Source organism: Aquila chrysaetos, chromosome 3 (genome assembly GCF_900496995.4).
Source record: "Aquila chrysaetos chrysaetos chromosome 3, bAquChr1.4, whole genome shotgun sequence".
NCBI lineage: Eukaryota > Metazoa > Chordata > Aves > Accipitriformes > Accipitridae > Aquila > Aquila chrysaetos.
In genome coordinates, this window is record NC_044006.1 from 28317829 (window position 1) to 28338537 (window position 20709).

A 20709-nucleotide genomic window follows, 5' to 3' on the forward strand; every position below is an offset into this window, starting at 1 on the left:
CAGTAATTACCTACAATGTTGCATTAGTCACGGTGCATTACCCTGCATATCACATCAACTATTGCTTGGTACAAAATGACTCGTAGAACTTCAGATGATAGATGACACAACACACTCCACAGAGGAGATGGCAGATTGCCTCAACAAAACTGCCAAGACATTACCATTAGGAACAACCTGTTTCTCACAGGGTGCCTGGCCCTAGAAACAGTCTTAGACCCCATCTTGTCCATGTAGCGTATCAGCTGTCCCGTTGTTGGATCCTTACTGGCTAGGGATGAGAGGGCTCCTCTTTATAGGTTAGATGTAGATGAGTGGAGATCATGGACACCCTCACAGTGAGGAGCACCACTGGAAGGATGAGGTGGTCAACCAGCTGCCCCTGTGTCTGGACTGAAGAACCCCAGACTGAAAAACCCCCAGAGTTAGGAGCTTCGGAAGAGACTGCAGGGAAGCTCTGAGTGCTGCGCTCAAGAGAGGGTGACCTTTTTATTTTCCTCTAGAAATGTATTAGGACTGTTACAAGAAATGGTTATCTGTCAGGTCTATTACTAAAAGGAAGCTACGTGCAGAAAGTCTGAACACAAGGAATGATTGAAGATCCCTGGCATACTGGGGAAAAATAGCATGTCATGAGCAGCAGTAAGGAGGCCTTGTGGAGACTGGTATTTCCTGGTCCCTGGAATACATTGGCCATGTCTGCATTAGGAAGACGTGTGGTACAATGTGAGTGGATCTGGGGAGCAAAGCAGATGTGCACCTCATTACCACATCCAGACATGTTGCAAGGGTTCTACCATGAAGTAACTCCAGGTTGGTGCCCTGGATTGAACTCCCATTATCATGGGAAAAGTGTTAGGTGCACTTGTGAAACACAACTCTTGGCTTACTTTCTGCTGAGAGCAATTCAGTTCATGCACTTTAAGACTGCCAAGCGGTGTCTTTAGTGGGGAGATGAGATTTGCTTTTAAACTGTTCTCTTGAATGGAATGAAAATACTATTGTAGATGGACCCATTGAATTGTTAAGAATCATGATCTACAGAACAAGTTAGTATTTGTATTATTCTCCCACTGCCTTACTCAATTATTTCCTTTTTAGGGTATTCTTGCATCCCGCTGGAATTATGATAGCTAGGAGGAAACAGACTTGCTCTAGAAGCAAAGCCATTCCGTTTCTCTACTTTCCTCGCTTCTTTAGCCATTTGTCAATGCCTGTCCCACTTGTCAGAGTGGCAGAAGGTCCAATGGTTGCTTTGTTCCTACACATTTAATGAAAAGAGGCAGTAGGATAGGAGAGAGACCCTATTAAATCCTCACTACAAGAAAAGTTGCAGCATTATAGAACATCTTATTAGACACTGGAGAAACTGTACCAGGCACAGCCTTAAAATGCCCCAGCCAAAGGAAAAGCTTTAGTTGTTATTTTCTCAGGCACCAAAAATCAACATGGCGTAATTAATTAGTTCCATAGAAATATAGAGAAGGGAGGGAGAGGGAATAGCAAAAGTGACATGATGCAGAGAACCACAGCAACATATTAAGTCTTCCTGGGCTAAGCAGTGTATCATCAGTTTTGGCTCTGGTCAGTAGTAAGTCATTAGGATTCTCCTCTCATTTACACAGATTTTACACAGATGCCTCCTGCAGATTCACTCTCACAAAGACACAAATCAGAATCAAAGCTACCGAGAATAAGCTGATACATTCATACTCTCATGCCATCTCAATGACCTAAATGTAAATCTGATTTTACATTATTGCTGCCATCTTCAAGCAAGATCTGAAAACACTGTAGTAAACACCATTGAAGGAGTTTCAGACAGTAATCTATTTTTCAGTGCCTATTTGCTTCCAGACCCAACAATGGTTTTACAGACACAGATGATTAATTTTCTTAACGTGAACAGATCTTGTGAGGGTTTAATGCATGACTTATGTATGGTAAAGAATGAAGCACATGCTAATGCTGACCTGGTAGAATACATCTGCACCCATTTATAAGACAACAGTATCATTTCCAGAACTTGAGAATAGTTTTCATAGAAAGCCAACTAACGGTGATGATTAATTCCCATGTTTTATTTTTACCAATATTATTTGCATCCCTGAATATGGATAGATCACAGTGATCACCTCTCAATAACACTATCAAAGAAGCTGTTGAAATGGAGTAGGTCCATTAGCACCAATTAGACAAGTTAAGTGCAAGTCAAATTCTTCAAAAACAGTCAGTATAATAACTGGTGAAAGGTAGATAAATTAATACATTGGTGACAGGAAGAATTAGGCTCTTGAACTGGAGTTGAATAAGCAATAGAATTAAAAAGAAAATTTATTTGCAATATCCATCATGCCACAGGGACAATACAAGCAGACGTAAATCTTAAAAGGCTGTAAATTACATTTGATGGATGAAGACAGATTTAGTCTTTCAGCTGAATATTTCGTTAGTGTGTTTTTTAGTTTCAAATTCTTCAGTGAAATAATTACACTCTTAACGCACTCGCCACTCTCCATCTGTATTACTCTGCTCCCCATTCAAACACCTCCTCTACATATCATCTACGTGGCCCATACAACACTACTCATACGAACAATGGGATAAGCTCATGGGGAATTCCAGTTTCTTAAACTTACTACAGTACTCCTCAATGGTAATACAAAATATTGCAGAGTCAGTAGTGTCAAGCACAGAACTCCACTGCTGCCAAAGACTGGGACATGCCTACACGTACTCTGAGAGAGTCCTAGAATTCAGCAGTGACTGCAGGGTGCCAGATCCAATGTGGTACCTTATTCTGGCATGACACAATGGTTTTTTTTCCTACAGTAAAAGGGGTGCACATAAATAGGTGTTGCTGTTCTAAAGTCTGATTCAATCCTTTCTACTGAACTCCTCCAAACTGGGATAGGGCTTGCAGCAAATTGGCTTCCTAGATTTCTCACTCAGATTCACTACCTCTCTGTATAGGAAACAAGGAAAAAAAGAAGTCCTTCTTGTCTATTTCATGTATTCCACAACATTCAGAGTTACTAGTTAATAGGCTCATCATGAATTCTCTCTGATGGCTTAGATAGTTTTGCAAGATGTCTTTTACTTTATTAATGGCAAATTTCAGCCCTAAGACATTAGAAAATTAAAAGAACTTCTGGATAAATCAAGTGCAAACACTGCTTAAAGAGCTGGAGTTTTTCTTCATGTCTCACACATTGTCTACGAATTTATTAGCACAGCTGATGTGGTTTAACCCCAGCCAGGAACTAAGCACCACACAGCCGCTCACTCACTTCTCCCGCACCCAGTGGGATGGGGGAGAGAATCAGAAAAAAAGTAAAACTCGTGGGCTGAGATAAAGGCACTTTAGTAGGACAGAAAGGAAGAAAATTATAATAATAAAAAATAATTGGAATATACAAAACAGGTGATGCACAATACAATTGCTCACCACTTCCCAAACGATGCCCAGTTAGTTCCCGAGCAGCGATCCACCCCCCCCGGCCAACTCTCCCCAGTTTATATACTGGGCATGACATCATATGGTATGGAATATTCCTTTGGCCATTTTGGGTCAGCTGCCCTGGCCGTGTCCCCTCCCAACTTCTTGTGCCCCTCCAGCCTTCTTGCTCACTGGGCATGAGAAGCTGAAAAATCCTTGACTTAGTCTAAACACTACTTAGCAACAACTGAAAATATCAGTGTGTTATCAACATTATTATCATACTAAATCCAAAACAACACTATAGCAGCTACTAGAAAGAATATTAACTCTATCCCAGCCAAAACCAGGACAACAGCATAGACTGAAACTCTGTGAGGACTCTCATGAGCACTAATATACAAGATCAGCAAGACTGATAGTCTTCTAGATGCAGAAGTTGCAATTAAAATGCATTTCTAGAAGAACAACGTATTAAAAAAAAAAAAAAACTAGACAGTTTTTTTACACCGTAAACCCATTCCTGAAGATAGTGAAGCTGTCTCGGGCTTTCACACTGCAATCATGACCAGATATTCAGAAAATTGTAGCTGTAAAATCACAGCTTTTCTGTGTCGTCAAACTATATTTTATACTTTACCTGGCCGTGTGTGCAGAAATGCTATACAGTGAAGCTACCACCCACAAGGCTTTACTCAGTCCCAATGACATCTTTGGCAAAACTCGTACTGAATTCGGGATCTGGATTTCACTGCACCTATACTGGATTTACGCTTAGGTGTAAAGGCCTCCAAGTTTCTGCAACAGATTCTTTTGTATTTGCCAGTAGAAGGGGGAAAAAAAGGGGTTATCTAAGTTAAACAATAAATAAGTAGATCAGTCAGTGTGATGTTCCTATTGCTTTTTTCATTTTGGACTTCTGGTGAAATCATGCAATGATTCTGTGAGGCCATAGTAGTACTGTCAGCATCTAGTGCTCTGAATATTAGATCAAATATAACCTGCTTTAGTTTAAATTCATACTGTTAATTCAAATATATTAAAGCATCTTTAATGGTTTAACTTTGTTCTGGAAAGATTCACCTTTGATCAAGTATCCCTTGCTTGCATCACTCTAGGTTTGTGCTATATCAGGTAGCACCCATCATACCAACCAACATAAAGCCTCAGGAGAAATAGAGAGCTAACATAAACCCCACATGGCACAATCTGGCTACTTTGACAAAGCATCTTTCAGTCCCAGTACTGCTGGGTGGTCCATCATGCACCAGCACTCACGATCACAGAATCAGTGCTCAAGTTATAAATCTCCATCATAAAAAAAAGCAGTTACAAACCAGCACTGAGTCAGTTGCATTCATGTCATCTTGGCATTCTTGCAGGCAGCATCCAAACCTGATGTTTCTATCACTGACGACAGCCTGCACTACAGAAGCCCTCTCTCCCCAAACCACCTCCCTCTGGCATTCGAGCCCCTGTTTCCTTCTTATGATTTTGTGTTAGTAATCTGAAGAGATAGGTTACGTGAGAATTCATTCAAGTGCAGTACTTTTGAAAGGTTGTGGGTTATCTGAGGTGCAGAGAGTAAAAGTTACACACGTGAAAATACTGTAATTCTGTTTATCAGATCTGACACATTAACTACTATTTGTTAAGTGCTCTTGCATTTAACACCTCTGCTTATACACATCAATTAATCCACCAGTGAAATGCAGCTATCTTTAGAGTAATAAAGCAGCCACCCAAAACACTATGTTGTGCCTCAGTTATAATTTAACAGTATTTGTAAAGGCTGAGGCAAAGAAACAAACAGGGAAGCTGCAGGGAGTTGAGATCGTTTTTATCCTAGTACTTGCCTCCCACTTTAAGGCAATCTCCTCTTCCAGAGCTAGAATTATCAGAGTTGAAATTCAATGCATCATTTAACAGATGACATTTTCTACTACTTTAAATATGCTGGATGGTTGCAACAGCCACTTTTTATAGCCGTCTCACTGGCCATTCCTTGAGGGTCTCTATCCACTCACTAGTAAATGAACAAAAACTGAAGAAGCAGTTAGCTCAAACTGCCACAGTTAAGAAAGAAATACCATAAATATGTCTAAGAGAAAGTCCAGAGACCTGAAGTACTTTATCTGCAAAACCATCAAGAGAATTTCCTACCCAGCTGGAGGTATGTGAACTACTTTTTAAGCCACTTTGCTTTGTTGCTTATGATCCCCAATGATCTCTATTGCTTGTCTGAACTATCTAACACTTTCCTGGTTGCTGACAAATTAAATCTTCTTAAAGGAGCTTCTTCCAAAGAATGTGACAGCAGACACATTGTCTCAATATGAAATAATACAATAGTGTCATTATTTTTCTAATATCAGTATTAGAAGAAATACAATCAACATTCACCCTTCTCAATTCTACTAGATGTATGGGAGATTTGGGAAGTGGGCACTTCCTTCTGAGATTTCCTTTGCATTTTACCTCAAATCAGCATGACAGGACAACTCACCCACTACGCTCTTGCAACTGTGTGGACTCCCAGCACAATGTCTGCTTAACCTAGGGTTTAGAGTCAAGCTGTCCAGTGGCATGTGGTTTCCAGGAACTCACTTATTTCATTTAACAGTACAGATGTTGCTGAAGAATGCACCAGTGTCCTAGTATCAGCTGGGATAGAGTTAACTGTCTTCCTAGTAGCTGGTACGGTGCTATGCTTTGAGTTCAGTATGTGAAGAATGTTGATAACACTGATGTTTTCAGTTGCTGCTAGTAGTGTTTAGACTAATGTCAAGGATTTTTCAGCTTCTCATGCCCAGCCAGCGAGAAAGCTGGAGGGGCACAAGAAGTTGGCACAGGACACAGCCAGGGCAGCTGACCCAAACTGGCCAACAGGGTATTCCATACCATGGGACGTCCCATCTAGTATAGGAACTGGGAAGTGGGGGCGGGGAATCGCCGCTCGGGGACTAGCTGGGTGCCGGTCGGTGGGTGGTGAGCAATTGCACTGCGCATCATTTGTACATTCCAATCCTTTCATTATTGCTGTTGTCATTCTATTAGTGTTATCATTATCATTATTAGTTTCTTCTTTTCTGTTCTATTAAACTGTTCTTATCTCAACCCGTGGGTTTTGCTTCTTTTTCCCGATTTTCTCCCCCATCCCACTGGGTGGGGGGGGAGTGAGTGAGCGGCTGCGTGGTGCTTAGCTGCTGGCTGGGGTTAAACCACGACAACCAGTTTGAAAGCAGAGCCAGGAGTAAGAAAACAAGCAGGACCATTAACCCTGATTCAGCAACAAGTTCCCTGTCTGAAGACACTTGTTATTATTTTTATTTTCTGCAGCTGCCTACTTCTCCTCATTGACCCCATAGAGGCCTAGGCACTGTCAGTAGGTAGCGTGGATCTCCCCCAAAGTACTCATCTCTTGTCACCATTACACATGGCAATATTCAGCACTTTGGCTTAGCAGAATCTGATCTTATGCTTCTGTGAGCATGTGAAAACATATAGAAACATCACAAAATGACACCTCCCTAATAGCAGAAGATACCACCTGTGTTTTAAGCTCTCTCAGTGAACAATTCTCAGTGTGAGGGCTATTTCACACCACGCAGAGCCCTGATGCAAGTATCAAAATGTCACATGCTACTTCTCAATTAGTAAGAAATTTCCATTTCTTTATGCTCTCTTGTACAACATATTGCAAAACAGAGCAATGGAAGAATAGCTTTAAGTCAGGATAACTTGTGCTGAATGGTATTTGAACAGCCTGTGAAATGATCATCAATATTACATGAGACAGATGAAAAATTGCCTGAGGTATCATGGTGTTCCCAGAGAGTTCTTATAATGCAGGTGGTTACTATGCAAATAGAACAACCTGGTAAGTGTATGAGGGGCAATAGGAGAACGAATTAATGTAAGTAAATGAGTCATCTCTCAGTCTGTAGGACTTTATTTTGGTATTAAGGCCCTACAAAACTGAGTCAACTCTTTCACTTCTGAATTTGCTCAAGGGTAATCAAGAACATATATAAAGATCCCAGACTGCAGCTATTTCTATAGTTTTATTTCCCTATTCCAGATTTTTTCAAGTTTAGCAGCCAAAACAAATCAGGTATGTCATTCAACTGAAAAAAAAAAAAAGAAAAAAAGAACATCTGGTTTCTGTTTACATGTAGTGACAGAGAACCTTAAGAAAGAATCACCCTTCTGAAATAATATACTGCCTAAAATATTTTTTGGGGAAAACAACTAGTGACTGATCCATTTGATGAAATGGTTATGATTCCTCGGTATTTTTCATTTCATATATTCACATCCATCAGTAAAAAGGGTGGACAGAAGAATGGCTACCACCACGATTCAGCAACAGTTTGCAGTCTTCCTTCTCCCATAAAGGGACAAAGCTGAAAAAAATCAGGCCTAGGGTCTTCTGTGCAATAGAAATCAACGTGGGTATTCAGTAGCAAAACAAAGACTTCAGACTAGCTGATGTGCATAGACTGCAACACAAATACGTGCAGTTAAACATCCCAATATCAGCTGAAGAGAATGCAGAAGGAGAACATGTTGAATGACAGCTCGGCTGTTTTAGACTCCTTAGCCACTAACAGGCTAACAACAGAAAGGGAGAAGCAGCGTGCTTGCACACAATCAAGAAAACCAAGGGGCTGAACAGAGAAGCTACAAGCCAGCTGTGCTCTTTTGCTTTCTGATGTCCATAATTAGGCCACTTCATTGTTTCTCTTTTTCTCGCTGCCAAACTCCACTGAAAAAGAAATGTCAGCCCACAAACTCAGCCATCCTGCGTGGCCTGAGGAGAAGACACCCTTGACATTTTATCAGGGCCACATTCTTACTCTTTGGTTATTTTATCCTCTAGCAGTGCAAAAGGACCCTGAAGTGAGAACGAATTACATTGGCTAGGGGTTGTCAGAAGAATTCTGACCAGTATTGAGTGCTTCTAAAAGGTCTATTTTCAGTCTCCATCAGCACAGCTGCCACAGCCCTCTTTGGATAAGGACAGCCTGCGTGCCACCTCAGCAGTTAACTCTGGCTGATACAGAACGGTGGGACCACATTCATACCCTGTGTCTTCCTGTAAGTGTCAGCTCCTGGCATCCACACTTGCTGCCAGCTCCCAGCATCACACGTACTGAGTGTGACACACATACAGCAAGCTTCCCCTTCATGCCTGCCCGCCTCTAGGCCTGTGTCTTATACACTTTACTGAAAGATCTCTGCCAACTCCCTGATCCTCCATGTTAGTTCGAGCTCCTCAGCTTGACCTGGGACCCCTCAGCCAGATACATCTGATGCTTGGAGCCAAAGAGAAATTACAGCTTGGTGGATGCCTTATGACAGGGCCTTCCTCTTAATTAAGGCCTTTTAAAAGGTGTTTTTCTCAACTAGTTTCAAGGTTGTCTCCCCCTGCCCCTGCCATATAAGCTCCCACACACAGGCTCACCTGTCACACCACCTGATGGGGTACCTAGTTTCTTGAACATCCTCCTTCAGGTAGGAGTATTCAGTGACATTTCTGGAGTCTTTTTTCCCCCACTCACACTTCCATGTCTATACAGTTTGACCTAATTATCCCTAAACTACTTTACAATTTGCATTTTAATTGGAATAAATCTGTTCAGTCTATTTATCTACTTTTACTCTTTCCTGCAGTGGAGATATTGGTCTGACAGAGAACACCAGTAAATCACACCCATTATGTCAGGCTCCTTTAATTCCAAAGAGATTCCTTATTCTTTGTTGCCTGTTGCTATTTTGCGTGTAATTTAAAAACAGCAGGCAGCAATTGAACTCTCAGATCTCATTAATACCTACTAAGCCTTTCCAACAAGAAGCAGCAGACTAGAGAGTATTTCTTCAAGGTGATGGGCAAATGTGCCAAAGTTGCCTTTCATTTATATTGCCACTGATGCTTTTCAATCACATAGATTCTTGTTATTTGTATGCTATACTTGTTCTGCTTTATGTAATGTCTCCTCTCTGTATAAGAACACTGTGACAATCTAGCAGCAGCCTTTTACGCTATCCAAGTTTATTTTTCAATTCTGTTTTTTGCCTGCCTTCAATAATTAACAACTTCATAAATTACATCCACAAAGTACAACCCATACTGAAAGTTTTAATGTATCATTCATCTTCGTGGCTAATTAAGCCTTTTGCATTAAGACAAGAAGTCATGAAATACATCAAGCACAGTTAGGTCAACAACTATTTAGCCAATAAAGGAATAAAAAACCCAGAGGCATACCGCTAGAGTCATTTCCATGTTTTAAGAAAAGTCTCAGCTCATCACTCAAACTGCTTACCTCTCCTTGCCAGATTGGGTTAACAGTATTACACATGATCTTAGATCTCTTCTCCTGTCCATGATGAGGAAGCGCTGGGAAGATGCTATGTTTTCCAGGCTGGATGGAAATCTTCAGATAAGGATCTGGATTGAAGAACATTCCTTTCTTCAGACCAAAAGCCTGGAAATCTGAAAGAAGGCAAATAACCTGATTATTTTTCACACTCCAGGTAGCTCTCTGGGATGTTAGGAAAAGCATATGGGAAACTGGTAAAGGAATTCAAATAATGTGGCAGGAGCATGAAAAAACTCACTATGGTTCTTGTGAGGTAATGTAAAGCCAAACTGTAACTATCTTGTGATTTAGGATTTACAAATGATTATATACTGAAATTGCAAATTTTACAACCTGATTGTGCAGAGTGATCTGGCTTCTAAATCAATATTTATGCAACTTAAATTAAGTGATCTGCTGATTTCTCTAAGGAGCTAAGCACTGGCTCGGCCTGACTCCAGTGGCAGGACTACTCTGAAAAAGAGATCCATTCATTTAATCACATAGACATGGCATTTGGCACCCAACGTATGTCATTTCTCCTAGGTATCAATTTTATCTTTCTATGAATCTTAGCTTTTAGACCACTTTTTTCTACATGAGAAGTGATTTTACATTTTTTCTGCTTTAAAATGTTTACTTCCCTGCATGGGTTAACTTTACCTGTAGTAACTTAGGAAAACTCTTGTATATAATGTCCAAATTTTAAGCAGGGCCTTCTAGCTGCAGAACTCCCAGGGAGCGTAATATGAGTCATGCAGACAAAAAAAATCCCCAGGCACTTTTTTCAAAATTTACTCATAACGTTCGTACGAAGGACACAAAGTCCATTACGATTTGTCCCTGTGAAGCCAATGAAATGCAAACCAACCTACCAGTATTTCATTAATTTTGGCTCAACAGCTACAAACTAAAGCCTCTGGCCTTCTCTTTTTCCAGCTGCATTTCTAAGCTTTGTTTGGAAAATATAAGCATTTATTCCTATTAGCGAGTTCAGTAGCTAATTTATTTCTCCTCCTCTGTTTAAAGCTTTATTTCACATAGAGCTGTAAGCACTGAACTGCATTCTGCCTACTTTCTCTTGCTGTATTGAAGAGATACAAAGTATTACTCAAGATAGTTTCCAAAACTGCTTAGATGTATACCTAAACATGCAATTTAAACACATATTTTTTCTTTTAGGCAGGTTTTGAAAACATTAATTTTCACAGTCTTTTAATTCCCTTCTGATTAAAAGCCCAATTATTCTGGCAGGTTGCAGGAGACCATGTAAAACCCTAGAGGCAAATATTTTGGATGAATCTGAAAATCATACACATTCTACACCAACACCAGCATTTTTTCCAGGAAACAGCTCTATCAAGAAGAGGGATAAGATTCACCCAGTTGTATTTTGCTTCCTTAACGTATGGCAATAGCTAACACAATAAAATGTGCAAGTGAAAAAGAACCAGTTTTGTTCTGATTGGTTTTAATCATCTATTTCAGCACACAATTCATGTTGCAGATATTCAAAAGCTGTTGGACAGATGGTCCTGAAACAGACTGTATTTTAAGAATCTCATTCTTGCGATGTTCTCTAACAATTAACAAAAAATAGAGGATATCACTACTAATAACCTATTTGAAAGTACTTTGCTGACAGTATGTACTGCCATGGTCCTAGCAACATTATTACACAAAGAAAATTATCTGGTTCAAACTGATAACACTGAATTTTTTTTCTGAGTGTACAATCTCTATGTAACCAGCATGTATCTCATCTATCTGCCCTGCTAAAATCCTATATGGCAAACTCTTTTGCTTTGGAAGTTGTACTGTTAGAAATACATTCCAGGAATAGAAACCAAGATTGCAAAAGCACTATGAATGACAAGGCCCAGCAGTGTAATAGTGTCAAGCTGCTAACATACGAGAAGAGAGAAAGACCTCTGGGATCTTATTTTCTTTCTCTCTGATGTTTCCTCAAAAGATTCTGACACTGAAATATTTATTGCTGTATATGTTTCTAATTTTTTTTCCTTCAAAGAGAAACTGCACTATCTTTGGGTACCACTGTGCAAATAAATGGTCTATTGATAGACAGAAAAGAAAATAACCAGCACTCAATTATGTATATTTATATATTATGTATCATAAAGAACATACATATAACAATGACCTACCAGCATCTTTCCAGTTATGGGAATTAAGCACAGCCATGAAGGTGAAGGTACTCCTAACCTTAGTTAGTAGTCTAATTTTTGTATTTGGGTGAGAAAAAATAATTTAGCTAAGCACAGAACAGGAAGTTTTGTGTCACTTTCTTGCTTAAATTGCATAATACAACAAATTTTGTAAAAATGTCAGTTAGAAACTTCAATTTTTAATGTCCAAAGCATGCACAGGGATAGCAGAAATAGCCTTCTCAAGGACAAATATCCCAGTTATACTTACATATCTCACCACAAATTCTCAGCACTGTGAAAAACAGAGCATCAAAAATGCAAATGCTCTGATTAAAGCTACACGGGCATCTGCAGATATCCAGAAGTCCATTTAATTTGAAATGGAACCTATGGATGCTCTAACTTGTAACCAAAGGCTCAGGTACTCTCTCACCCCTCCTGTGTAACATCCCAATAGAAGAATCCCAGTTATTCTGCTTCCCCAAATGAAAATATTTCTCTCTTATCTGTATTGTCCTCAGAAAAAGGTTCTGAAGATACTAAATATTTAAGTGATGGTTTGAGGTTAACGGAATTTAAATCTTTGGTGAATCCAATTAATTCCAGAAGGCTTGAATGTGCCTTGCTGTAAACTGTAGCTTTACAGTGTATTTCTTTGAGGCATATGAGGAAATGCTACCAAGATAACTCATGTATGCTTTGCAAAGTTGTATTTTCATCCAGTCTCTTAAAAGAAGTTATTAATATACCCTATGTCAGTTTCCCATTTACTCATAAATCAACTTTAGCATGAAAGAGGTTATATACATCTAACAGTTTAATAATGTCAGGCCATCTCTCATGAAAGATGATGGAAGGAAGGAATCCAGGTGGAGACACAGCTACCACAGACTCTTCCACTGCTGCAGACTTTCAGTAATTGTAAGTACATGCATCCTAATCCAGCTAGGCTCACTTCATTGCAGAAAAATGGCTTATAGTAACTGCTGCCTGCTACTTCCCTGTATTGGCTTTGTGTGGCAAGGTTTTGGTAGCGGGGGGGGGCTACAGGGGTGGCTTCTGTGAGAAGCTGCTGGAAACTTCCCCTGTGTCTGACAGAGCCAATACCAGCCGGCTCTAAGACGGACCCGCCGCCGGCCAAGGCCGAGCCAATCAGCGATAGTGGTAACGCCTCTGTGATAACATTTTTAAGAAGGAAAAAAGTTGCGGGACAGACAGAAATGGCAGTCGGAGAGAGGAGTGAGAGCATGTAAGAGAAACAGCCCTGCAGACACCAAGGTCAGTGAAGAAGGAGGGGGAGGAGATGCTCCAGGCGCCAGAGCAGAGACTCCCCTGCAGCCCCTGGTGAAGACCATGGTGAGGCAGGCTGTCCCCCTGCAGCCCATGGAGGTCCACGGTGGAGCAGATGTCCACCTGCAGCCTGTGGAGGACCCCACGCCGGAGCAGGTGGGTGCCCGAAAGAAGCTGTGACCCTGTGGGAAGCCCGCACTGGAGCAGGCTCCTGGCAGGCCCTGCGGATCTGTGGAGAGAGGAGCCCACGGAGCAGGTTTTCTGGCAGGACTTGTGACCCCGTGGGAAGCCCGCGCTGGAGCAGTGTGCTCCTGAAGGACTGCACCTCATGGAAGGGACCCATGCTGGAGCAGTTCGTGAAGAACTGCAGCCCGTGGGAAGGACCCACGTTGGAGAAGTTCATGGAGGACTGTCTACTGTGGGAGGGACCCCACGCTGAAGCAGGGGAAGAGTGTGATGAGTCCTGCCCCTGAGGAGGATGAAGCGGCAGAAATAATGTGTGATGAACTGACCCCAACCCCCATTCCCCATCCCCCTGCGCCTCTGGGGGGGGTAGGTAGAGAATCTGGGAGTGAAGTTGTGCCCGGGAAGAAGGGAGGGGTGGAGGGAAGGTGTTTTGAGATTTGGTTTTATTTCTCATTACCCTACTCTGGTTGATTGGTAATAAATTGAGTTAATTTTCCCCAAGTTGAGTCTGTTTTGCACATCACGGTAATTGGTGAGTGATCTCTTCTGTCCTTACCTTGACTGACGAGCCCGTTGTTATATTTTCTTTCCCCTGTCCAGCTGAGGAGGGGGGAGTGATAGAACGGCTTTGGTGGGCACCTGGCCTCCAGCCAGGGTCAACCCGCCACATTCCCCCGAGTGAATTATGAATTTGTTCCAACGTCAGGGCTTCCCTTACATACATGCTGATCTTTGGGTGTTGATGAGACCTAAGGAAGCCTTGCTCTAGGTCACTTGCATGCATGTAGCCTCTGTCCCTAAGGTGAGCCATAGACTTCCCTGTCTGCCTTGTAAAGGATCATTCTGCTAATCCATCTTCCATGCAGCATCACAAACTTTGGGGCACTGATGACTGGATAGTGACAGAGACTCTATTTTTGTGGCAATCTGGAAACTAGTGTGTACTTACTGGCAAAACATGGAACCAGGTGGGGATATCAATTCCAACAGACACAGCTCGAACACATCTGGTCAGGGGAGAGGTATGATTTGGGTGTGCGAGTCACATTTTGTCATGCTCAGCAAAGAGATTCTCTGACGGTAATGATCACCAAAACTATCTTAAAGATGGTATTTCAGTTCCCTGCAGACATAGTGAGGTACTGGTCCAGACCCATGCTCTACGTAGGAGCATGACAGAAAAGGATGGAGAATCAGAGCAAGAACCAGAGTCTGAAGCAGTCTGTTTTCTAAATTAATTACATTTAGTCTGGTCATCAATCTGTTAGTAGTAAGTTAAAGAAGTTAGAAGCTGTTCTCCTCAAGGGATGAGAAGGTTTTGCCAACAGCAGTAGAAGAAATTTCCTAGAAATAATACACAAGGCTATTCTGTGCAGTTTATAAATGTGTCTCAAGAAGACTGAGTCCACCTCGTCTCTTGATGGTGCATATTTTACTTCACTGAAGTAGACATAGTCTACAAACCAGCAGAAGGGTCAAAGACTAATGAGTAGCAGAGCTATTAGTTTTGAGAAACTGATACTGATATTCTAATACAGTTGGCAAATTCCTTCCAACAGAGGACAGCAGGTACTGAATGTCCTTCATGTTTCAAAGCACCATCCAACTGATGACAAAAGATGTCTTGCAGCTAGCTATACTGACTTGTGGGAGAGATCATTAAGTCCCAGAAATGCTGTGGCCAACTCGATGAATTCACATTTTTCTTATTTAGCATACTAGCCCCATGTTCTCAGAGCCAGGAAATGATACATATTCCTCATGAGCCACCTGACCCTCCGAGAAGATGAAGACATCTTGAGTTAGGCCAAACTTGCCCAGAACATATCTAAAAGCATAACTACTGAAGTACTGCAAAGTTACCAGGACACTGGAAAGACCAAAGGGTCACTGGAAAGACCACAGTCAATTCAGACTGTGATTTAGCTTGATGAATACCAAAATGGAATGGAATATATTGTCTCTATGATCTGCTCATTAATGGCAGAAAGTAAAAATACTGTCATCTTACTGAGATCCTGATAGTTCATGTATCAAGGCACAATAAACCATCTTGATGATCCATCACAAGAGAGTTGCTAATTACAATGTCAATGGACAGCTCCAGCATTTCCCTTCAGTTTTACTCTGTAAATTCCCAAAGAGCTGTCAGCTCAGGTTCTGACACGGAAAAAACGTTCTTGAACAGGACTGGTATCTGGGTTGAGTACCAATGAGGTAAGGTAATTGCCAGGGTGCTAATATGTCAGTGTTTCTTTTGTAGACTGCACTTTGCAGAGCTTGATCAGAACAAGTAGGACCTATCTTAGGCGGTAGCAGTTCACATACTGAGCTGAGCTACCTAAGACATAGTGGTGGCTTCAAAGGAAGGAACAACAAAACTCTTGCTTGCTGAAGATTCAACAGGAGGCCTGTAAGTACTGCCTCTCAGCTATGTGCTTGTAAAGGAATAGAAATTATTTTAGCTACTAGCAGTGTAATAACCTTTCAACAGCAAGAGCACAGCAATATTGCACTCGTTTGGAAATGCCAATTTGATTCATGCAGCAGTATATAATACTAAAACTTATTGTAAGGAAAGTGAGCACAGATTCACAGAAGTATTGCATCTGGTATTAGATTTCATGAAACAAGTATCAAGGGATTTTAGAAATCAAACACTAATATGCAGTGATAGGAAGTTTTAAAATCCAACACACCAAAATAATGCAGGGGAATTGAGAAAGATACTACATAATGTACAATAGATTACTGGCTTGATCAGCTTGTGAATGAGCTTGTGCAACTGGTGATATGCAAGAGGTTAAATCAGGTAACTGAAGTGGTTCTTTCTGCTCTCAGAAACCTACAGCTCTATAGACAAGACTCCATTTTCCTTTTAAAAAAGAATGTGAGAAAGAAAGAATTGGCTGGTGTAGTTGCACAAGGAGGTGTTTAAAGATCTGAGATTTTTTGAAAAAAAGACTAAGTGGAATAGATAAGCCAAAACATTTCTGTCATGTGAGGCTCCCAGGCAAAATAGTAAAGACAGTGGAAAAGAGGAGAAAGTGATTTTTCTAGCTGGAAATGCTACATGGGAAAATGAAAGGGATTCTCATTTGTGTAAGAAATGGGCAGCAGACATATCAGGAAGAAAATAGGTCTATTAATAAATGAAAAGGAATAGAGAAATTAATTATTGAAAAATGGCTGAAAGACAGGCTGCCTTTTTAATTGTCTTCATCAAGGAAAACCCAGAAAAAATCTTGAACAGGTAACATGAAGGGGGGAAGCAAGGGGGAGTTTTTACCACTGCAAGCGATTAACTACTGGAGCAAAGTACCATCTCTTGGTATCCTCAGATCCAGACTACACACCTGTCTGTAAGATAAGTCTGAGCCAAACTCACACAAAGCTCCACGCCATGAAGCAAAGTGGCCTGTGTTATATAGGATAATAAAGTAGTTGAATTCAAGCCTTTTGAGGCCTTTAAAACTGTTACTCTAGAGCACTGCAGTACTTGGTAGGCACAGGTGTACTGGAGGTGGTAGAAAGTCATCTCACCTTTGCATAAGCTCTGACGGGTAAGAAAAAGTCAAGTGGTTAGTAACTCAGATTTATAAAGAATACATCCGGGCAAGTTAGCTTGAGTTGGGGAGGGCAGAAGAAGAGGCAGATTTATAGCAGTATTAAACAAACAAAATTTAGTGGATAGAACTCCTGTTATAAAGTCAGTCACTAGGATTTCAAAAAATGGTTGGAAGATAAAGTGTATTATACATCTGCATTCTGATCAAGCATTTCACACCATTTGTTCCACAGGAACACTTATAAATAAAGAACGTGCAAGCACATGAGATATGTGAAATACTAAAGCTTGAAAAAAGTTATTTGATGCAACATATAGCTAGGAGGCATATCATGCAAACCTCATGATAACACTTCCTAAATATACCCGCCAACAGAATGGTTTCAAGGGCTTTCAGCAAATGAGTTATACTGCTGCTAAACCGTGAACCTTCAGTTAAATGGCTGGTACATCTTGGGAAGCTTAGCACATTTCTTCTTTCTGTACTTCATATGACAGAGCTCTGACACTTTCAGCCGCCTTATCAGAAGTGTGACATTCACTGGTAACAGCAGAAAAGTCCATGTTGGAACGTAATTGCAAAGTGACTACCTAGCTTTCCTTAGCGACTGTATTTAATCCAGCTAAATTAGGTTTACAATATTTCTCTCTCGGTATTTTAAATAATGAAAGCTATAATAATACCATCATCATATGAATGATTAAAAAGCTTAATCATGGGAAGTGATCTTCTTTGAGATAAGTGTTGCTAATAAACCTATTAATCTGAACTAACCTTCGACAGGACCAACTTCCAGTCTCCAAAGAAGCAAACACAAAGAAAACAAACCTCCTACTGATGTAATGCAAACTCTCAGCTATTTCTATTCTCAAGAAGTTAGCAATCTCATTTTGCCTTGAAGCATCAGTTTATACTTTTTTCTTTGTTTGACACTTATTCAGATTCAGAAATCTTTCCTCAGGCAAAACTTCCAGTGAAACCACTTGGATTTTGTCCAAGCAAATACTCAATAAAACTACAGAAAGAATAAAGCACTTTGTCACCAAATTCTAGAAAGAAACTGTTTCTGCACAGTTCATTTTGACACAGGGTCTCACTGGAGTGTCTAGGCAGTAGAGCAAGCAATACAAGTCAGCTAAAATGGACTGATGTCGTTCAGCATTTCTTGGGATTTGGCCTACTTCAAGATTTTTCTCCCCCATTTTAATAATTTTTTCTTTTTAAAAATTGATATGTCGCATTCTTTAGATGATAAACTGCTTAGGGCACAATGGCTCTTGTGTTACTGCAGCACCTAATGCAATGGTCCCCAGTCAGACTAATGTTCTTACACTTTTTTTGGTTTTTAATTGCAATTAAATCAACCATAATTTGGAAACCTAACTTTTAAGTAGTGACATTGAAGGTGACATTATCCCAAAATATAGATATTGAAAAGGAGAAGTCTATATGAATTGAAAGGACTCATGACAATACAGAGGTTATTGCTGTGATATTAGTGCAAACAGAAAAGAATCCCAGTTCCTTCCGATGCCTCTGGAAGGCCTAGCTTGATTTGCATTTTATTAGCTAGCATAACAGATATAGGAATAGCAATAATTTTACTTTGAAATAACATTTTTTATTGTTGTTGACCAAGTAAGATGGTAATAAATAAATCCTTGTGATGTGTTAATCTGTTAATTTCAGAAAGACTGAAACTGAGCTATTTTGATACCAAAGATTTTTTATATAATAATTGTGAGCTCAAAGCCTTTCAAATACCTGGCTGTGATGATGCTGTTGATATGCATGTGATATAAATGTAAATGAATTGCTTGTGAACCACTAGAATAAGATATCCCAAATGTATTATAAGGTATGGTCTTCGAATACTTTGAATCAAGCTGTAAATTAGATAGTTTAGCTTATAAAAGGGCCCACTGAGACAACATTATTTCACAGTCTCAGAAATTATTACTTTTGACATCTCTTGGTCTACTAGGCCAAAGAATCTGAGAGAATGAAAAAATGTTACCAATTCTGGGCAACATTTTCTATGTAAGATTATTTAAGAACATAAAAAATATTAACTCTACTTCTTTATTTCTGTTGAGCTAACCTGTGGTTTTATCAACTTAATGTGACTGGGTGGGTGCCCAGTGTCCAACCCAGCAAAAGTAAGTGATGTGCTAGAAGAGCCCCATCTAATATCAGTCTAACCTACCGTATAGTACATATAACCTCTCAAGAACAACACTGGCTACCTAATTTGGAAAAACACTGATATGCATGCTTAATATTAAAAAGATATGGAAATCCTAGTTGACTCTAACACACCTTAGAGGGAAGCTTGAAATCAATCATATGACCAAACCAATCATGTAGCGCAATGCTTGTCCGAGTGTAGGACTTTATACAGAAAGGCCTACGCTTGTAAAAATTTTGAACTAGGGTAACTCTTTTTTCTTTGTACTACTTCCTCAAAAAATTCCTGAGTCAAGTTCAGCATGTTTGTCTTCCAGGAGCTAAAAAACATGGAAACCAAGTAGCAAGCATAAAACTCCAAGATGAGAACCTTGCTCACAACTACTCTCTTTTGACAAACTGATTTTTTCTACAGAAGTGATTTACAGATTGTTTTTACCAAAGCCAGATCAAATGGTCCATAGCTGCTTCATGGAACCACATTAAGCCTTTAAAACCTGCAGTAACATGCCAAGAAATGAGGCTGAATGTTCTTCAGAAAATTTAGAGGAGGGAGAGCAGCCTTCTGGCTCAAGAAGTTTGAGAGTCACTGTTGAGCGATACAGACAAGATTGTGCACCATGGCCCATGGATCTGCCTCAGGTCCAGACCGAGACTGTGGAACGTGCTCTCCAAGAAGCAGAGGACTACCACAAATCACATTTTGCTCTGTAAGTAAAGTGCATGCCTTTGATCTTGCTTTCCCTGACCTACATACATAGCACCACGTTTAATAGTAAACAGGAAAACCTAACATGGTCCCAAAACTCTACTTGAACAAGATACTTGAGCACATAACTCTCATTGAAGGAAGAGAGTGTGGCAATAATCATAGATATTAAATCTCTGTCTCAGTGTCACTTCTAGAGCAACAGGCAAAAAACCATGCATAAATATATACATACGTACATATAAATACATACGCATGCACATGAAAGGTTTTAGTAACTTCAATTTCCCACTCTCTGGCTTTAAAACTTTCACATCAGCAGTGACTTACCTGACAATGAAAAACTTATCAGCCTCCGACTTCCTTGTCCCTGGATTGAATCTTCATTGGTGATGCTTTTAAAAATCTGCTGGAAAAAAAATAATGGTGAGAGAGACTAGTCTCCAATAACTCTTGAACAGACAAATTGCTTAATAACTGTCTTTTTTACAGATTCTTAGTTGTAAAAATAAGAATCAATTAGATGACCATTAATCAAAACAATGTTTTTATCCAGGTAATAATTTAACCACTAGTGGCTTAAGTCATCCCCTCCTGGAGGCTTTTCCTTAAGAAAACAGAATGATACAAAAATACTGCTGTAATTTTAATACAGCAGATCCTCACCCAAAAAGGAACCGCTTATTAAACAGGAGACAAAAGTAGCACATACAGATGGGGATGTGGCTCTCACCTCTAAAACCAACTTCTGTCTTTATAACATCTTATTACTAGTGTAGAAAATCTTGTTCCAGGA

The 20709-nt window shown here is 40.2% G+C and overlaps 1 protein-coding gene across 4 annotated transcripts in view; it reads right to left on the minus strand.

Moving 5' to 3' along the window:
- Positions 1–20709, minus strand: part of HECW1 (HECT, C2 and WW domain containing E3 ubiquitin protein ligase 1) — a 282245-nt gene that overhangs the window by 88648 nt on the left and 172888 nt on the right. For all 4 annotated transcript variants that reach the window (XM_030009575.1, XM_030009573.1, XM_030009571.1 and 1 more), the window contains 2 exons: positions 20244–20319; positions 9769–9938 (listed from right to left, as the gene is read on the minus strand). In XM_030009575.1, the coding sequence (XP_029865435.1) occupies positions 9769–9938; positions 20244–20319 (246 nt within the window). The remainder of the gene's footprint in view (positions 1–9768; positions 9939–20243; positions 20320–20709) is intronic.